This window comes from Schistocerca americana, chromosome 8 (genome assembly GCF_021461395.2).
Source record: "Schistocerca americana isolate TAMUIC-IGC-003095 chromosome 8, iqSchAmer2.1, whole genome shotgun sequence".
Classification (NCBI taxonomy): Eukaryota; Metazoa; Arthropoda; class Insecta; order Orthoptera; family Acrididae; genus Schistocerca; species Schistocerca americana.
Window position 1 is genome coordinate 324,819,889 of NC_060126.1, and position 21,451 is coordinate 324,841,339.

Below are 21,451 nucleotides of genomic sequence, written 5' to 3' on the forward strand. Positions count from 1 at the left end.
CAACTAACGTGCAGTATTTAGCATATGCAATACGAAATACTTCAAGGCTTTGTTGGTAATGCATGACGGTGAAGTGCTCTCAAACTGAGCCATTTCACCGGTGCACTTCTTTTTGTCACGATCCCCTGATTCACAAAGCTTGCCTTGTGTCGTTCGTGAACCTACATATTGTAAACATACAAGTTATAAGCCAGTAAGTGAATAAATCGAAAGGAATAGTCCATATTTAAACCATAACTATTATTTTAGCTAAAGCATTTTGTACAGTGCAGTACATAAATCGATTGTTTCTTAGGTATCGGTATACTCCTGGTTACAGGCTGCCAAGGTCTTTAGTGCCCGGCTGAGGCCAGAGAAATTCTGAAGGGAGTGAGAATGTAGACAGAGAAGGCGGCGGGCAGCGCCGCAGCGGCTGTTGGAGTAAACTGGTCTGATGAGAACAGTACTTGTTCCACATGGATGGCGGGCAGTAACTGCGTGGAGTTACTGCCTGCCATCCATGTGGAACACGTACTGGTCTCAATGCGGACTTCTAGTACTCAGCCACACACAACTGATATCATCAAAGTGTACGGGCCTGAAGATGGCGTTGACGCAACGTCGAAACTAATAGCCAAATAAATATGAAATCTTAACTACAGCTAGAGCAGTTTCATTTTTAATAAAAAATATACCAAAATATCTTTTAATAACAATACAGAAACTAAATTTTCATGTTTGGACTATACTCTGCGCAATTTTCCTCCAGTCGCCTTTGACATTAGTGTTTTTAATGAATATACGTATTTTAGTTTTAGACACAGTCAGAACCACGCCATCGCGGTAACACTTTCTTCATCACGTGTGGCCGCCTGGATTTTTAACCATGTCACGACATCATCCTTCAGGCCTTCATCATTTGCGAAGCCGTTACCAGCAAGGTGCTCCTTGATTTCTGGAGAAGGTCCGACGGTCCCGCGTCCGAGCTGTAGGTAGGATGCTCGAAGATGACCCACCGTAACTTCTCATGCAAAAATGACTGTCTGCCAGTCACTATAGGGACGAGCACGATAGTGCAACAGAACAATTCCACGCCAAAGCTGGCGTTTTTTGGGTTCTGGATAGCCCGACGAAGACGTTCAACGGTAGCACACTATGAATGAATACTGACTTCTGTTGCGCGGCTGAGGATGACGCCATTTCCTAGAGTGTCGCTTCATGTGGACGTGCTTTAAGAAAACCACGTTTCATCTTCTGTAATGTGGTCAATGAACGTCACACCATAACTTTCGTAACGCTCCAAGAGCAATAATGAAGCATTCCTTCTCGCTGCTTCTTGATCATCCGTGAGCGTGCGTGGTACCCCAAGTGCAGAGCTTGTGTGGTACAGTAAGTGCTGAGTGACAGTTTGGTGCGCAATTGAATGGGACACTTACTGACATTGTTCATGCATTTCGCTAACCATGAATCGTCAATTCTCTCTCATGATGCGATCCACATTTTGCTCCAACACATCTGTGGACATGGAGGATCGCTCTGATCTCTCTTCGTCATGAACATCCATTTTCTCTTTTTTAAGCATTATGAACCACTTTCATCCACTAGCTGCATTCATTAAATCATTGCCATAAATTGTAATAAGTCTGCGCTGATGTCACAGGGTCTAACATTTTTCGTCTGAAGAAAACGAATAACACCTCGCACCTCAAAGTCGACGGGATTCGCAATTGGCATAGCCATGGCAAGGTCCGAATTACAGCCGCATGCAGCTACTGTTTGCATCACAGTGAACACCAGAAACCAATGAGCGTTTGCTGCGAGACAGGTGCATGGATCGTATGCGCAAACGTTGTTTTGTTTACAGCCCTCGCATTACAGGTGATAGTTCGCCAACTAGCTCTGCAGATGGCGAAGAAATTGAAGAAATGTATGATGAGATAAAAGAAATTATTCAGGTAGTGAAGGGAGACGAAAATTTAATAGTCATGGGCGACTGGAATTCGACAGTAGGAAAAGAGAGAGAAGGGAACATAGTATATGAATATGGATTGGGGCTAAGAAATGAAAGAGGAGGCCGTCTGTTAGAATTTTTCACAGAGCATAACTTAATCATAGCTAACACTTGGTTCAAGAATCATAAAAGAAGGTTGTATACATGGAAGAATCCTGGAGATACTAAAAGGTATCAGATAGATTATATAATGGGAAGACAGAGATTTAGGAACCAGGTTTTAAATTGTAGGACATTTCCAGGGGCAGATGTGGACTCTGACCACAATCTATTGGTTATGAACTGTAGATTAAAGCTGAAGAAATTGCAAAAAGGTGGGAATTTAAGGAGATGGGACCTGGATAAACTGACTAAACCAGAGGTTGTACAGAGTTTCAGGGAGAGCACAAGGGAACAATTGACAGGAATGGGGGAAAGAAATACTGTAGAAGAAGAATGGGTAGCTCTGAGGGTTGAAGTAGTGAAGGCAGCAGAGGATCAAGTAGGTAAAAAGTCGAGGGCTAGTAGAAAGTAGAAATCCTTGGGTAACAGAAGAAATATTGAATTTAATTGACGAAAGGAGAAAATATAAAAATGCAGTAAATGAAGCAGGCAAAAAGGAATACAAACGTCTCAAAAATGATATCGACAGGAAGTGCAAAATGGCTAAACAGGCATGGCTAGAGGACAAATGTAAGGATGTAGAGGCTTATTTCACTTGGGGTAAGATAGATACAGCCTACAGGAAAATTAAAGAGACCTTTGGAGAAAAGAGAGCCACTTGTATTAATATGAAGAGCTCAGATGGAAACCCAGTTCTAAGCAAAGAGGGGAAAGCAGAAAGGTGGAAGGAGTATATAGAGGGTCTATACAGGGGCGACGTACTTTGTACTTGAGGACAATATTACGGAAATGGAAGAGGATGTAGATGAAGATGAAATGGGAGATACGATACTGCGTGAAGAGTTTGTAAAAGCACTGAAAGACCTGAGTCGAAACAAGGCCCCGGGAGTAGACAACATTCCATTAGAACTACTGACAGCCTTGGGAGAGCCGGTCCTGACAAAACTCTCCCATCTGGTGAGCAAGATGGACGAGACAGCCGAAATACCCTCAGACTTCAAGAAGAATATAATAATTCCAATCCCAAAGAAAGCAGGTGTTGACAGATGCGAAAATTACCGAACTATCAGTTTAATGAGTCACAGCTGCAAAATACTAACGCGAATTATTTACAGACGAGTGGAAAAACTGGTAGAAGCCGACCTCGAGGAAGATCAGTTTGGATTCCGTAGAAATGTTGGGACACGTGAGGCAATACTGACCTACGACTTACCTTAGAAGAAAGATTAAGGAAACGCAAACCTACGTTTCTAGCATTTGTAGACTTAGAGAAAGCTTTTGACAATGTTGACCGGAATACTCTCTTTCAAATTCTTAAGGTGGCTGGGGTAAAATACAGGGAGCGAAAGGCTATTTATAATTTGTACAGAAACCAGATGGCAGTTATAAGAGTCGATGGGCATGAAAGGGAAGCAGCGGTTGGGAAGGGAGTGAGACAGGGTTGTAGCCTCTCCCCGGTGTTATTCAATCTGTATATTGAGCAAGCAGTAAAGAAAACAGAAGAAAAATTTCGAGTTGGTATTAAAATCCAGGGAGAAGAAATAAAAACTTTTAGGTTCGCAGATGACATTGTAATTCTGTCAGAGACAGCAAGGGACTTGGAAGAGCAGTTGAACGGAATGGACAGTGTCTTGAAAGGAGGGTGTAAGATGAACATCAACAAAAGCAAAACGAGGATAATGGAATGTAGTCGAATTAAGTCTGGTGATGCTGAGGGAACTAGATTAGGAAATGAGACACTTAAAGTAGTAAAGGAGTTTTGCTGTTTGGCGAGCAAAATAACTGATAATGGTCGAAGTAGAGAGGATATAAAATGTAGACTGGCAATGGCAAGGAAAGCGTTTCTGAAGAAGAGAAATTTGTAAACATCGAGTATTGATTTAAATGTCAGGAAGTCGTTCATGAAAGTATTTGTATGGAGTGTAGCCATGTATGGAAGTGAAACATGGACCATAAATAGTTTGGACAAGAAGAGAATAGAAGCTTTCGAAATGTGATGCTACAGAAGAATGCTGAAGATTAGGTGGGTAGATCACGTAACTAATGAGGAGGTATTGAATATGATTGGGGAGAAGAGAAGTTTGTGGCACAACTTGACTAGAAGAAGGGATCGGTTGGTAGGACATGTCCTGAGGCATCAAGGGATCACAAATTTAGCATTAGAGGGCAGAGTGGAAGGTAAAAGTCGTAGAGGGAGACCAAGAGATGAATACACTAAGCAGATTCAGAAGGATGGAGGTTGCAGTAGGTACTGGGAGATGAAGGAGCTTGCACAGGATAGATTAGCATGGAGAGCTGCATCAAACCAGTCTCAGGACTGAAGACCGCAACAACAACAGTTCGACTTCAGTTAAAGCGTCCGGCATTTTTTTTCCGCCGTGTAGTTCACATTTAAGAAATCAAATTTCGCACCAACGCATCAAATTGTCGACTGTTTGATTACGAGTATCTCTCCATGAAATTATGTCGTGTCTATGTACATAATTAGCTGCGACGGTCTGTTCAGTGGCCTTAAGCAGGAGGGCGAGTTTGACTCAGGGTCTTAATGGAGAAAACCTCAAGTAGCCTCCACGAGATTGAGGTGAGCGACCAGCTATCAGTCTGTTGTGGGTTCAGAGCTTAGGGCGCTTGAGAACTGACTACAGGCAGAGGACCTCCAGGTAAGGGTCATGAAGTTTTCAGATGTCAGCCATCAGCTGGCTCCACGCTAGAAAGCACCAATTCAGCTGCTAGCAGCGTAGGGACTAGTCGCAACCTAGAGCTCCGCAGTTAATAGAAGAAATGCATTGATTTAGTTGAAGCTGGACGACTCCTATCACGTTTCGATGGGCTTGGAGTACTTGTCAGCGGGCTTGCTGGTTGCGGACGATGACAGATTCTGCACAGCTGGAGATGGCGATATTTGTGGCCGTTAGACCGGGCCCTGTTGTGACAGGAAACAGTTTTTGATTACGTAGGCCATGGAACTCGAGCAGCACCAGGCCTGGGCATGGCGTAATGAAATTCACTACTGCTGCGGCCTGGCCATCATAAGGTGAGTCGACAGTGTTCCAGCCCCTGCAGCAGACAGTGATGGTACATATATGGCATCCAAACTCACTCTAATGCCAGGATGGAGAATTATTTCATGTGAGCATGGCCCATTTACAGCAGTTCTGAAAGGAAATCGGCGACAACCTACTGCTCGTTTGGTCACAGGCTATGGACACCGGTTTCGCAGATAGTGGTGTAAGAGTTGCACATAAACTTCAAAATAATCCCATAACCTGTGTCTAACAGATGGAGCACCCACTTAGATGCTGTTCAAATACAGTTCAGTTAACATACAATACACTTCTTAACCCCATGTTTCACAATTCCGCAAACTATTTATAACACAGTGAAATTATACATAACACTGGCACAGTAAAGTCAGTCACATATGTGATATATCTTTACATTTTGGATATGCTACTGTCTATATGATTTTACAGAGTTAATGTACGAGTATTCCTTTTTAACAAGTTCAGTAGTAGCAACAGTGGTAAATAATAACCATCAATGATTTATTAGTAGAAACTGTAGAATCCAATTTATGACTTCAACATTTTAGAACTCTTTGGTATAGAGAATTTCCTGAAGCATCCATTTTGTCAACATCATTTTCGATTTCTCATTGTGTGATTATGTGTCCTAAAACCTTCATGTGATTCTTTTCAGATTTTGTCTTCTCCAAATCAATTGTTCTTCCCAAATGTCTGACCGCTTGCAGAATTTTATAAATGGTCACCAAATGTTGTTCCCTAACTTCCCTAAACCGACTAATGTATCATCATTGTAGACAACGACCATCTTTCATCATATGTCTTCAAAAACGTCGTTCGGAATGCACAAGACAGCAGCCGCAGACACGCTCAGTCCATATGCTATTACTTTAAACTGATAACTTCTTCCGTTATACGAAAAAGTGACAAATTTCCTGCCCTATTCATGAACCCCACATGCCAGGTAGTGCTTGTAGGCAGTTCGTGTGTTACTTGCCACTTTTAAAACGCTGTAACAACTACTCTAAAGTTTCTGTCGGTCCCTTCATGGTAAAATAATTCTGTTGATTGCTTTTGCCCCTAACTCCAATTCGACAGATACATCTCGTTTATTAAGCACATCTTTTGAGTTAAATAATCACTATCTGTTCTTTCGATAATATTATGTAACAGCATTCTGTCGTGTTGTGACAAAGGCTATGGGAAGGGTATGAGAACTTAAGGGGGTTCGTCTGGATTTGCAAATTCCGAGGTCAGGAAGATAAACTTCCACTGACGGCAAGTGGTTGCTTGGTATATTGCTACATGCTGCCAAACGGACACCTACTAGTAGTGTGTATCTTGGGTCTAGTTAAGACTACTTGGACGAGACTCAAGGACGTCAAGGGTCTATTTATTGCATTGAGACTACACTGCTACACTGAAAGCTATTTCTAAATCTAAGAAAAATCAAAGGGTTCACCGTTGTTACGACAGACGTAAGTGTCTGATTCTCTGATTCCTAGGTACGAGAGCTAACAGAAATAGCAATGACTGGCAGTATCTTAAAATGTTAACATGTGAGAACAGAACTCCAAGTGAGAAAATAGACTGAACAGAAGCTTACCAAAGGCTAGCATGGAGCGACTTGGCGTCCAAACGTTCTGTCTCACGACCCCTTTGACGACGGGAATCCACTGTTTCTTGAGGATCCCGACGGTAGAGCGCTTCTCCCACTCTGCAGTCGCCCCACCAATCCTACTGTCACTTTGCAGTCAACGGCTAATCTGACGTGGAGCTTTGCTGTCTCCAGCCAATTACGTTCGAGTCCTTCCCCGTCTGCTACTCTGTATGCGGGATGTTCCTGGCCCTTACGTTAACAAACTCCTTGTCTCGTACGAACACTTGCAGTTGAAAGCTATACGTCGCTGACCTTCCAAGTATGGCTAGGAACACTAGTGTTTTACGAGACTTCCGTTTCAGCAGTTTTACTCATTACCTATCTAACTCTACCCTTTGTGAATGCACTGGTGTTGTGGTTTTCCACAGCAAGGAACATGTTTGTTACTTGTGCTAAGAAGTGACTGCTTGTGTCTGCCATATAATGTGGTCCCTTACAACAATGTCCAGACGGTGTCTGGAGGTACAGATAGTTCCCGAACTAAAGCTTATACCCGGGACAGCTGCCTATAGTGTCAGCAGTTCATAAGCTTCCTCCTTTACTATGCTCTTCGTGTAACGTAACACTACCATCTACGTCGACCACATGCGTTATGTTTCTGGGTTCCTTCCTTGGAGTGCCGTCGCTGATTATGAACAGCCTCAAGCTTAACAAAGGGTAAATCAGTAAGTCATCAATACATGAGAAGTCATTGATTTCAAGCTCTACAGAGTCACCCTTTCAGATCGTACAGAATAATTTTTGCTGTGGAACGCGTCACACTCTTTTGCTTTCAGTTTACTTTTACACCCTCTAATTAATCTTCCCCTCTTAGAAAGTGTCGTATTGTAGTGAAAAAGTGCTTTAATTTTCATTTCGTATCTTCCGAGAAATCAGACATTTCCTGATTTTTTTCACGGATTTGGCAGAGAAAAGCTTTTTCATTTTTTTTTTCTTTGTGGTCACTTCGTTAGTAACATTATCAATAACTTTACGAGGGACACAGCTCTCTCCTTAGCCACATTAATATACAGTAAATTAACGCATGCAGCGCACATATCCTCCTTATTGACATGTCCTCTAAATGCATCTTTTATTTCCGTGCTGCTCTTTTGCATACACCATATAATCCGTCCTCTCTGAATTTACTCTACATCACCCATTCTGTGCCTAAAGTATACTCAAAAGATAGTGACTGAGCTACCAAGAAGCTCTGCTCGTATTCCTTGCCTTAGGTTTAAGCTTTAGCAATACATGACTCTCAACCAGCTTTCCTCTACTTTCCAAAGACATGATAATACGTACACTACCCAAAGGAACAAAGTGGATCTGTGCAATCTCACTTCACTGAAGATACACTTTATTCGATGGTACGCGGCCATGTTTACCGATGTCCAGTAGCCCCTCAATATTAATCCTGCAAACATAAATGCCGATAATGAGCATCAACATATCTTCAGTATTCACCACCTGCTGTCGCATAAAGTCACCTCTTACGCCTTGACGTATATCAAACTGATTATTATTAATTGTGAATGTTTACTCTTGATCTGAACGGTTTTTGAGCCCCATAGGAAACTTCATTTAATTTAACTGTGAAGGACGTGCTGGCGTGCGTTGAACATTTCTTTCTCTATGTACCAACCTATTTTGAGTTCGGGCATCACTGTCCAGCCGATAAACCTCTTCATAACGATTACAATCGTGCCTAGGCTGTCTGCAATCTATGTTTCTGTGCTGTTCGTCTTCCTCTCTATCAAAGCGATTTGGTGACCCGTAACTATGGGAAACGTATCTTCATGTGGTGAAAAATGTGCCTCGCAATTGCTTCCGTCAAAATTTTTTCGTCACATTTTCTCCTTTCTTGATCAATATTCAACATACGATCTAATGTGACATATATTTCTATTTCAAGGTGCAAAGACAAAACCACTTGTTTTCGCACCTCAAAAGATAGCCTTTGAATGAAAATTTCAGTTAATTAGTAATATTTTATTGGATCATACAAATATGCGTTTCTATACGACAGTTTTTGCAAATATTCTTGCAAGATACCCTCATTCCATGTGTAATATTTTGGTGGCTAGTATGACTAATATTTTTCGGAAAAGCTGTTTCAAATTCTTTAAAAGTTTCACCTTTCCACAAGTGAGCTTCATTTTTAACGTAGCTAACACATGTGTCAATTTTCTGACTTTCTGGACGTATGTTAGGGAAAGCATTTCAAAACTGTCTTCTAAGAGTCACTGGCTGTAGACGATGAACTGATTTGAATTTCTGAAGTCTTTTCAAAGTTAATTTGTAAACCAGAGTAAGTCTACGTGTGGTAATCATAAGTCCCATACTCTGCTCATTGAATACTGTATTAAATTCATTCTTCAAAATTAAGTGATCAATTTTTTCTCTATTGTCGACCCAATTGCTCACCAATTCGGTAATTTAATTACATTTTACATATTATTAAGGGTTTCATGGCTACTTGTTGACAAACTGCCTGTTGATCATTGTTTATTTGATGATTTATCTGACGTTTCGCCAGCACGTCTGTCTGTTATTGCCAAAGCTTCAAACTCCACTGGTGGAATTTTGTTTCAAAAACCAGTTTCTGAAACAATTGAAAAATCATCAGAGTGCAATCGATAATAGATGATGATGACGTTTGGTTTGTGGGCCGCTCAACTGCGCGGTCATCAGCGTCCATACACATTCCCAGTCTGTACACAATCCAATCTAATCACTTTTATGAATGATGATGGAATGATGAGGACAACACAAACACCCAGTCCTCGGACAGAGGAAATCTCCAACCTGGCTGGGAATCGAACCCAGGACCCCGTGATCCAGAGGTAGTAATGCTAACCACTAGACCATGAGCTGCGGACCCGACAATAGAGGTTGTAGTTTTTGGTGAAAAAGTTCCTTGTTTACTTGATAGTGGTTCAGATGTATGTGCAGTGTCAAAGAATTTTGTAGATGATATTCCAATCGGAAGGAAATAGTCATTATGCCAGTCTCAAGATTAAACGTTAGAGCAGCCACAGGTAAAAGTAAGAAAGAAGTAACTCCTCATGTTAACTGTAAAGATTCACGGTGAACGAGAATTTTAGAACATGTTTTTTGCTCGAGTATCATGTCGTTTTTGGAAACCCAGAATCTACTATGTAGGAATCAACATGGATTCCGGAAACAGCGATAATGTGAGATCCAACTCGCTTTATTTGTTCATGAGACCCGGAAAATATTAGATACAGGCTCCCAGGTAGATGCTATTTTTCTCGACTTCCGGAAGGCGTTCGATACAGTTCCGCACTGTCGCCTGATGAACAAAGTAAGAGCCTACGGAATATCAGACCAGCTATGTGGCTGGACTGAAGAGTTTTTAGCAAACAGAACACAGCATGTTGTTATCAATGGAGAGACGTCTACAGACGTTAAAGTAACCTCTGGCGTGCCACAGGGGAGTGTTATGGGACCATTGCTTTTCACAATATATATAAATGACCTAGTAGATAGTGTCGGAAGTCCCATGCGGCTTTTCGCGGATGATGCTGTAGTATACAGAGAAGTTGCAGCATTAGAAAATTGTAGCGAAATGCAGGAAGATCTGCAGCGGATAGGCACTTGGTGCAGGGAGTGGCAACTGACCCTTAACATAGACAAATGTAATGTATTGCGAATACATAGAAAAAAGGATCCTGTATTGTATGATTATATGATAGCGGAACAAACACTGGTAGCAGTTAGTTCTGGAAAATATCTGGGAGTATGCGTGCGGAACGATTTGAAGTGGAACGATCATATAAAATTAATTGTTGGTAAGGCGGGTACCAGGTTGAGATTCATTGGGAGAGTCCTTAGAAAATGTAGTCCATCAACAAAGGAGGTGGCTTACAGAACACTCGTTCGACCTATACTTGAGTATTGCTCATCAGTGTGGGATCCGTACCAGATCGGGTTGACGGAGGAGATAGAGAAGATCCAAAGAAGAGCGGCGCGTTTCGTCACAGGGTTATTTGGTAACCGTGATAGCGTTACGGAGATGTTTAACAAACTCAAGTGGCAGACTCTGCAAGAGAGGCGCTCAGCATCGCGGTGTAGCTTGCTCGCCAGGTTTCGAGAGGGTGCGTTTCTGGATGAGGTATCGAATATATTGCTTCCCCCTACTTATACCTCCCGAGGAGATCACGAATGAAAAATTAGAGAGATTAGAGCGCGCACGGAGGCTTTCAGACAGTCGTTCTTCCCGCGAACCACATGCGACTGGAACAGGAAAGGGAGGTAATGACGGTGGCACGTAAAGTGCCCTCCGCCACACACCGTTGGGTGGCTTGCGGAGTATAAATGTAGCTGTAGATGAAGAACAACTGTTCCAGAACTTCCTAATAATTTTCGGGTTAAGTATGAAGATTTTCTGCAAAAAAGTAAAAAGCGAATGTCGATTTTCGAACAACGAGGCTGTCATTACCGCAGATGGGAAGTGCTTCATAGTGCCCTTTGCAGGAAGAAGCGGCTTCCGGCAGGTGAGAATTGTGATGTACCTATACGTTGCTGCACAAAAAAAAGAGGATATCGTAGGGTACGACGAATATGGAGAAAGGAAGGAAATACGTCCCGATGACATAGAAAACGTGAGCATCAGAGGTGAAAAAAAAATGGAGGAATCACCGGATTTGACAGAAACCCAGAAAAATTTGATAAAACGGGTTTTAAATAAACACAGGACGTATTTTCGGACCAGCCAGGACTAGTCAAGGATTACGAATGTTATCTAACGGTAAAACATGCTGCACAATTAAAAAAAAGCGTTTGTGATTGCAGAGGTGCATAAAGAGCGGTAAGGAAAATGATTCAGAAAATGATTAAATGGAACATAATACAAAAGGGCATTTGTGTATTTAATACTCCTTTAATTGTGGCCCCCTAGAAAGACGGATAGATCAGGCTCGTGTTGGACGTAAGGGCTTTGAACAAAATAATCTTGTCAGAAAGTAACAGGCCTGAAAATACAGAAGATTTTCTACAGAAATTTAAAGGCGTGAAATTTGTCACCTCTATGGGTGTTACTTGTGGTTACTGAGATCTTCCGTTAGCAAAAGAATCACGGAAGTACATAGCTTTCCTATTTGAGGGACGTTGTCATCAGTACAAAGTATTTCCTTTGGGTTTGACTACCAGTGTTTATGCTTTCGTCAGGCGATGTCCCAACTATTAGGTGACAAGTTGTTGAAGCGAATAACTGTGTATGTCGACGATGCGTTAACGGCAACTCCTATTTGGGAAGAATATTGCATGATACTGGATAGAGTTTTAGAAGTCATAAGAAGGGCGGAATGAAGTTGAAATTAAGTAATACCCAGCTTGTGAAGAAAGAAATAAAATTCTTGGGATGTATTGTCAGTGGAGAGGGGATAATGCCAGATCATGACAAGGTAAAAGCTGTTAAAGAATTGGCAGCGCCTACAAATAGGAAAGACTTGAAAGGAATGTTCGGGCTATTTTGCTTTTATCGAAAATTCGTGTGAGGATAATTATTCAGTGCGCCTTGTTTAAGACATTTATTGAAAAAGCATGGACCGTGTAGGCGGGCAGAAGAGTGCCAGAGGGTCTTTGAAGAAATTAAGGTAGCTTTGATAAACAGTACAATTTTAAATCATCCTGATTTCTCCAAACGTTTCTGCCAAGCATCAGATTCATGTAAATATGGTCTCGGGTGGAATTGTTTCAAATTGAAAACGAAGGAGAAGAGCAAGTCTACAAAAAATAGCATTTCTTATATATTTGCAACAGACTGAGAATAACTATGGTATATCCGAACTAGAACCCCTCGCAATTTTATTTGGGCTACAGAAATTTCAACATTACCTACTAGGCCATAAAAATGTCTACTGTGTTTTGACCTTCTTGCAAACTTGTAAGTTAAAGCACCCAAGACTAACAAGGTGGCTGTTGTATTTACAGCAGTTTGATAACGAAATTAAATATATTGAGAGCTCTGAGAATGTGGTAGCTGATGCATTGTTGTGCAGTCTATAGGAATCCAAGAGAAAATAGAACGAAGATTAGATCCAGAAGAAGTCTACATTTATAATATAAATACCCACTTTGGAGAGAAGAGACCGCTGAAAAGAATTTGTAAAGACATTAGGAGAGAGTAAAATCAAGTTGATAAGATGAAATTAGTTAAGAAGCATATTAGGTCATCCACATATTCCAAAATTAGCGTCATATTATAGATTACATCAAGGTGTACTGTTCAGACGAAGGAAGCTGGTTAGGTAGGACTGGTGACTTTGCTGTACATAACCACATATTGATTTACTAATAGCCTATATGCATCGACAATATGGACATCACGCGGCCAGAAAATGCATTCAGAAATTGAGTGAAGGTGTAATTTTTAACAACATGTGGAGAAGAGTTCAAAAGCGTTTAGGGTTCTGTGATAGATGGCAAAAGATTAGAGCCAACAACAGAATAGTACAGGGGCAGATGTTTTCAGTAGAACCTTAGAAAAGACTAGATTTAGTGGCAGTCTACGTGTTTGGCTTGCTGCCTGCTTCAAGAAGGGTTGTCAGTCTGTATTTGTACCAGTCGATGGATTCACAAAGTATGTTAGATTTTACCACATTGAAAAGACAAATTCCAGAGTAACAGTCAGTAAGCTCGGAAAGGACTATTTTGTGACCACAGGTGTACCAAAGACAATACTGTCAAATAATGGGTTACAGTTTGTATCTAAGAGGTTTGAAGAGTGTCTGAGAAATAGAAATACTGAACATATAAAGATTTCTGCGTAATACCCACAAAGCAATATGTGTGAACGAATAATGAAAGAACTGAATCGACTTTGGAGGACATATTGTCATAAGAAACACTCAGCTTGGGCCAATTATCTTGGATATTTTAAAGAAATGATTAATCATTTAAAGTTTGGGTGTGTAGAACTGATGTGTGCGATAAGACCTAATAATTTATTATTCGAGGTAGTAGAATTTCCTAAACTAACAGGTTGGCTATGGAGCGAAAAAAGAAAATAGTAAGGGCAAATATTAGGAGGAAGGCCTTGGAAAGAAAGGGAAGACACGATGATAGGGCCCATCCCGCAAGTTTTCAGATTGGAGACTTGCTACACTTTAAAACCAAGGAAAAGTAAAACAAAAACAAAAAACTGTTCGCAGAAACCAAGAAATTCATAGATGAATATGTGGGTCTCTTTAAAATAGTTGTCATCTAGGATAGAGTATTATAATCCCACAAACTGTTAGGACCACCCAACATTGTTGACCTAAATAAGTATGTACAGAAAGAGGATGGAGGCGGTACTAACTAACTGGCCTCAGGGGAGGCGCATGTTTGCATTGTCAGCTGTTTGACCAATACCAGGCATCCCTAGTTGTTGGCAATGTTATTTTATTTTTGTTTCCGTTTTGTGAACCTACCTACTTGTAAGGTGTCAGGGAAATCCAACACCTTCCATGAAAACCCTGACATGATAAGCAAATCCAGTAGTATGTCACACAGCTCCGAATAAATCGTGACATTAAATTAACCAAAGTAATATGAGTAACGAGTGAGCAAATGGAATACCACAGACTAACACAAGAATGCCTAAATGCATGTCATACCTTCCCACCGTGAGACAGACGCAGTTCCGAGGGGAGAAACGAGAACAGAAGCCGAGAGCAGAACTGTGTTAAGCTGGAAGGCCCTACGATAAGGGACGGACACCCACGTCGCCAGCTAACCGCTAGGACCACCCCCAGCCCATTTTAAATCTAGAGCCCTCCAGAAGAAAAGTATAGATCTTACGATAACACAAAAAGGGCCACACCACCCGCAAGTTTTAGCGTGAGACTTTTTCGCATCTCTGTTACGTCAGGACCACCCCCTAGCCCATGTTAAAAGATAGAGCCCTCCAGAAAAACAGTATAGATCTTACGATAACACTAAAAGGACCACACCAGGTGCAAGTTTTAGCGTGAGACTTTTTCGCGTCTCTGTTACGTTGCAAACCTTAAAAACATTGCCCACCAGGAAAAGTATAATGTTTCTCATTGGATGGACAGAATTTTAGTAGGTGGAGCTTAAGGCTAACATTGAAACCCTGATTGGTCAGATGAAAACACAGCCAGATAGTTTTTTTTAAACCAACTTCGGTAAATTGTAGTAAGGAGAAATTAGGAGAGAGTTGCTTCCGAGACGGCGAAGTGAGCGGAGCGGTGCTGTCCGCCGCCCCCTGACGAACACCGACAAGGTAATGAATGCACGCAATGTTCGCATAACAGCGCATAAAGCTTCACTCAGAATTGTAGATGTCTCATCTGTTACACCCACTTTTTGCGTAATACTAGTGTCGATCGTCAATCAAAGCTCATGGTACTCACATTTGCCACTTGTAAAAATCTGAAACGCGATGATTTGTCTGTTATATAGTTATTGAGAAGCCACATCAGCCACTGTAATTTACGACAAGTTAGATAAGTAATTAAAAATAACTGAGGGTCACTGTAGACCATTTTGATAGTTTTCTCTTTTGTGAAACTTAATTTAAACCTGGATTATAGATGTGATATGGCATTGGTCATCCTTCGATCCATTGTAGAACTTGGAAACCCATTCAGGGAATATTCGTTCACATTTTTGTTGAACGCAGTTGGTTTTTACCATCCTGTATTAAAACATTTCCTTTTATCAATAGTGCAATTTATAAACAATGTTTTGTGCGTAGAATAAAATTTCCAATGGTAAACTTAACTGCTTTTTCGACGTTATTTTACCAGGTAACTAAAAATAGGAAAGCCTTGAACCCCTTCCAGTAAATTTAGTTAGTATTAAGATTCTTTTACAGGAAGTGCAGTGGAGCTGACGCTGAAATCATTAAGTATTTGGTTATATCATCGCTAGTCTCACTGAACTCTTCTGAATTCTACATGTCATGTGTGGTCTGGCGTCTCCTTACCAGCAACAGGTCCCAGGTTCAAACTAGTCAATTCCCTAAAAAACATGCTCAGAGCGTTGTTGCGCGAAAGTGGTAGGGAGACACGATATAGAACAAACAGACACAATGCAGAATGTTAGAAAATGGCTACCCTGACAGGATGGTAAAATACCATGATTGAAGATCGACCACATGCCTAACTAGGTCAGAAAAATATCCTGTTAAAAAATTTTCGTAATAAAAAATTTTTTTGAAAGGCCTAAATAGTTGAAAACAGCAGCTGCAGCGATAGATAGTGAGACATTCTAGCAGAGACAATAGCATAATTAAGTTATGAATTATAAAAATTGTTAGAATTAAGTTTTCTCCTCAATGCAAGCACACAGGTGGTGGATACATCGTTGACAAGTTGGTTCTGACCCAATAAGTAAGTGAATGGATTGTCAAGTCGTGTGTGCAAAAAGTTTATGAAACGCGTGAGATCGTATGATCGCATGTTGACGCGAAGTAGGGCGCGTGAATTGCTTTTAAAACAGAAAATAAGGGATTCGGAAAGATTAGCAACGGCAGATCGAGACCTTGACCGAATTGAGGTAGAGACCGAGCATGAAAATGGACAGTGAAAAGAGGACAGTACAACAGACGATGCAGTATCACGAGAAATAGGACATATAATGCACCATAACGAGGATAATGTACGTCAAGGCGTAGAAAACGTAAATCAGCATACGACAGAGGAGCAGGGAAGTAGAGAGATAGTCGATGAGGATTCTAACTTGCGTCTTGAATACGTAGAACCCATAGTACAAGTAATCAGAGCTCCCTCACCACAGAGTACAAGGAATGCGAGCAGAAACGTGTCACAGCACAGTTCAATGCAATCGGTTGCGAACCAACACTTGGGCGAAAACACAGAGGGCAGGACGTCGGAAGAAAACGCAATAGGACCCACCAATCCGGCAGAATTATTACAACAAATTACGGAAACCATGACAAGGCAAAATAAAGACATAGCGAACCAAATTCAAATTCAGAATGCAGAAACCACGAGACAAATGCGTGAGATTAAAGAACAAAACAAAAAAATTCAGTTACACCTAAGTTATATTTAAGACGAGGCAAAAGAATTTCGAGAAGTGATAGGAAACTTAGTAAAAGGTCACAATCAATTGTGAACAGACATTGACATGATACAAGCGGACGTACAAACATTGCGTAATGACATTCAGGACGAGATCAAAACATTACGTAACAACACCCAGGGAGAAGTCAAGAAACTAGAGAAACAGATAAACGAAATTACTAGACAAGCAGCAGATACAGCGCGTGAAGTTGTTAAAAACAGTGTGTTACACAAACGTATCACAAAAGCAGCGCTGAAATGATATAATAACCGCATAGTCAAAATAGAAGCGCAAACGAAGCGACAATTTCAGAAATTGCGAACAGAGTTGTTGCAAACCATTGAAGAGCGTAGTGAACAGGATCGAACAAGCACAGAGTCTGGAACCACATCCGTACCTGTAACAGCACCGGAAAAACAAGCAATTAACGAAGATATTACGCATTTGCGATTCCAATCACAGGCAGAAAGTAACATATGTGAAATCAGACAGTCTGCACAGCAACAAACACGTTTCTAAATTCTTGATGAACAAACGTCATCACAAACACACGCTGAACCACAAATGTTTGTTTCAAGACAGTTTGGATCGTGCAATGAAGCAGCAGGGTTAGCCAGACAAGATACCGAACCAATACCTGACAATGGAAAGCCAGATCGCGAAGCGTACGGTACAATGCATTCAGCTACACGTTCACAACCGATGGAAGAAAATTATTGCGTACCACTCCAACGATACTACGCAGGGGTAGGCGAAAGTTACAGTGGACAATATCCAATGGATCTACCACAACCGGAAAGAACGACGGGAGAAATGATCAGAAACAAAAGTGGCGAAGAATCGCGAATTTCATATGGAACTATGACGAAGTACGACAACGATCATTTCCTAACAGTCAGAAAATTTCAACACTTTCGAGAAGGAAACTCATTACATCCACGAACTTTTATTGATCAATTCCGAGTAGGATTACCAGAACACTGGACGCTAGCACACAAATTAGACTTTATATGTGCACACATGTCAGGAACAGTCGCAGAAACCACGCAGAATGTTGCAGCGACATGCCGATCGTACGAAGATTTCAGAGAGAAGTTTCTCTCACGATATTGGTCCAGCGAAGCTCAGAACAGAGTGAAGTACGAATTATTACAGATCCCATATTTTGAAAATTCAGGAGGGAAGAGTCCCGTGAAATTTTTCGAATTAATGTCAAAGAAAAATCAATGCTTAGATGTACCATACAGTGGCGGAGAGTTGATTAAATTATGCGCGATGAAGCTACCATTGAAATACCAGCAATCATTAGTAGGTCGCGGAGGCAATGCCGTCGAAGCCGTTAAAGGTATTCTAAGGGAACTAGAGTTCATATTTTCGGAAGATGACGCAAGAAAAAGACGAAGCGCACGTGAAAACGAAAGCAAAATGCAGTGAAATCAACAAGACACAGTACGAAGAAACAATAATTACGAACCATGTGATAACTTCGCACCAAGAAACGACAATAGATTTCAACAAAGAACCGGTTATGGATTTAGAAGAGAATATGGCAATAACTATAATTCACCCAGGAACGGCAACAACTATTACAGAGAGAATAACGACAACCGGAACGGGTACTGGAGAACCAATAGATCGACAAATTATTGTAAGTTAGCTATGTAAGTAGGCTGTTTACGTTTTCTTATTGGCAACGTTACGTAGCGCTCTGTATGAAAATCACTGGCTGTGCTGTGTGTAGTCTGTGGCTAGCTTGCGTTGTTGTTTGCCATTGTAGTGTTGGGCAGCTGGATGTGAAAAGCGCGTATCATTGGGCAGTTGGAGGTGAGCCGCCAGCAGTGGTAGATTTGGGGAGAGAAATGGCGGAGTTTTGAATTTGTAAGACTGGATGTCATGAACTGCTATGTATATTATGATTTTTCAACACTATTAAGGTAAATACATTGTTTGTTGTCTATTAAAATCTTTCATTTGCTAACTATGCCTATCAGTAGTTAGTGCCTTCCGTAGTTTGAATCTTTTATTTAGCTAGCAGTAGTGGCGCTCGCTGTATTGCAGTAGTTCCAGTAACCAAGATTTTTGTGAGGTAAGTGATTTGTGAAACGTTCAGGTTAATGTTAGTCAGGGCCATTCTTTTGTAGGGATTTTTGAAAGCCAGATTGCGTTGCGCTAAAAATATTGTGTGTCAGTTTAAACACAGTCATGTATAATTATTCTAAGGGGACGTTACATTATCAACAAAGAAACCAATATCAACAAGCGGCGCAAGAAAAAAGAATACAGATAGAAGAGGTGGAGGTAAGACCACCAAACCCCGTTAAACGTTCGAATTGACAGCTAAGAGCCCATGCCAAAGAGAATGACGCACCGACCCAGGACAATTGCAGCACCTTGCACAGAGAAGTAAATACCTTATCACGAGAAGAGAAAAAGGAAGAAACAACATCGCAGGGACCAGATGAAAACGAAGACAAGAAAATAACAATATCGTGTTGGGACGAAATTAATTGGGAGCTTACTGACGAGGAAGATGAATTACCAGAGGCATGCACAACGAATGTAAGAGGGAAGGACGAAGTAATGAGTTTTGCAGAGCTATTTGAGATGGAAACCAGGGAATGCGAATTCAATGAGGATAATGCGCAGTCGACAGAAGTTGAAAATAAGTTACGAGTGGGCACACAACCCAATGTATATAATGAAGGAAGCTATGAAGCGATAATTAGAGCATTTAGATGCGATTATGTGGAAGTAGCGACGAAGAAGGAGAAGATAGACGAGGGTGGGGAAAAAGTAGAGGATGTTGAAGAAAGCGTAAATGAAGGAAGAAATAGAGAAGAGGAAATAAAAGAGAGAGAAGTAGCAGTCGAAGCTTATCCTACAGAAAGTTCGAATTCACAAGGGAAATTCCTAAAAAGACTCATGTATGATTCAGTGGAGAATTCGTTGATGCAAGAAGAAGAAGAACAGAACCAACCCTTTCAAATTCAACCAATTGTGAAGGCCATGGTAAGGCATATCCCAGTCAATATTGTAACTGATAGCAGAAGTGAACTGACTGCGAACTCAGAAAATTTATACATGCAGTGTAATGGCAATGAGGAATTGCCAGTTCTGAAAACACGTAAGATTAAAGTAAGAGGTCCTATTAGAAAAAATGCTGCGGAAGTTACGAGACAAACAAGGTTAACTCTTTCATGCCAAGGTCAAAAGATCGAAGCCAACTTTGTGATTATATCCAAACTAACTGTAGATTTGATTAGAGGTGCATATTTTTTAAATGAGAGACGAGCAATAATAGATGTGGGGAAAGGTAGCGTAACAGTCAGGAATGTCACACTTCTCTTTGAGCAAAAGCTAAAATTAGAAGAAATACCAGTTATAAACAAACAATTAAGAATGATGCGAGATACAGAGGATGAAGAATTAGAATGGTATGCACAAAAGGGGGAATCGTCTCAACTCACGTTAGAAGTCCATAAAGAAATCGACGAAAAATTGCAGAAGTTCAATGTATTTTGGAACACAGTAAAAGAGAATTAGAGGGTATTTTACGAGATAAAGCAGAGGTATTTTTACCTAAGACTGGCAGTATTAAACACTTTCAGTACAAGTTTGAAGATTCATTTTATTACTGGTAAATAATCAGCACAATATTTCAAGATTATGTTGCAGATAAGATCGTCAGGAGAAAGAAGAATGAAGAGAGAGGAAGGTGGGAAAAAGAAAGTAGTTTCAATAAAAACAAAAACAAAAATAACACCAATAGTACCATAGATGAAGGTGAAAGGATAAAGCGTAGATAGTCTAACAGCATGAAATACTAAAAAGCTATACACCACGACACTACACAAAAATAAAAAACGAATTTGAGGATTCTTTTAGAAGTTATGACTCAAAATATCCTAGAATTGTAACATGGAAAGGGCACCGAAATTTGAAAAGCTTTTAAGAAGGCGTAAAACAATGTAGGTACTAGACATATGTTAGATGATTATAAGTAAAACTTTTTGTAAGAACCATTGTAAAAACTCCAGCAATGACAAGATGCAACGACCCACTAGTTGCAACGAGAGAAGTATCAAGAAAGAAAAAGACGTAATTAGCAAGACACGATTCCTACAAGGCAGAAGTGACGAGAGAAAGGAAAGGATAGCAAGACCAACAGAAGGCTCTTGTAGCGGAAGTGGGCCGTAAATCTGCCCGCTAAGCGAAACCCTGCTGGGACAGAACACGGAACCACACAGTGGCGGAACCCTGCAGAGCCATGACAGGACACCAAACGCCAGAAGGGACCGGTGCTGGGACTGACAAGCAAACACCAGACTTTCACTGCTCGTAAACCACGGAATGCCCCGACTCAGTGGAGCGAGCAAAAAAGGCCCGATGAGAAGACCGCTTGGGCAAGCCACCTCTGGCTAAAGAAAAAACAAATGTGTGTAAAAGTCACACTACTCTATTAAACAGCACGCTGATGCACGAAATTGAAGAAAACTTCCACAAAGTAAAAATGACATGCTCAAAAAATTTATCAAACTGTTTCTAAGAGGAGAACTTCAAAGCGACTAGTTATCAATAAATATTTCCATATCCTGCCCAGAGAAGAACCAAGAAGCAAGTAAGAAGCAGAGAAAA

At 40.9% G+C, this 21,451-nt stretch overlaps 1 protein-coding gene across 1 annotated transcript in view; it reads right to left on the minus strand.

The window, feature by feature from the left end:
• Positions 1 to 803: 803 nt before the first annotated feature.
• LOC124545808 (odorant receptor Or2-like) overlaps positions 804 to 21,451 on the minus strand; it is a 100,235-nt gene continuing 79,587 nt past the window's right edge. Inside the window, exon 5 of the mRNA XM_047124754.1 lies at positions 804 to 965. Within this exon, the coding sequence (XP_046980710.1) occupies positions 804 to 965 (162 nt within the window). The remainder of the gene's footprint in view (positions 966 to 21,451) is intronic.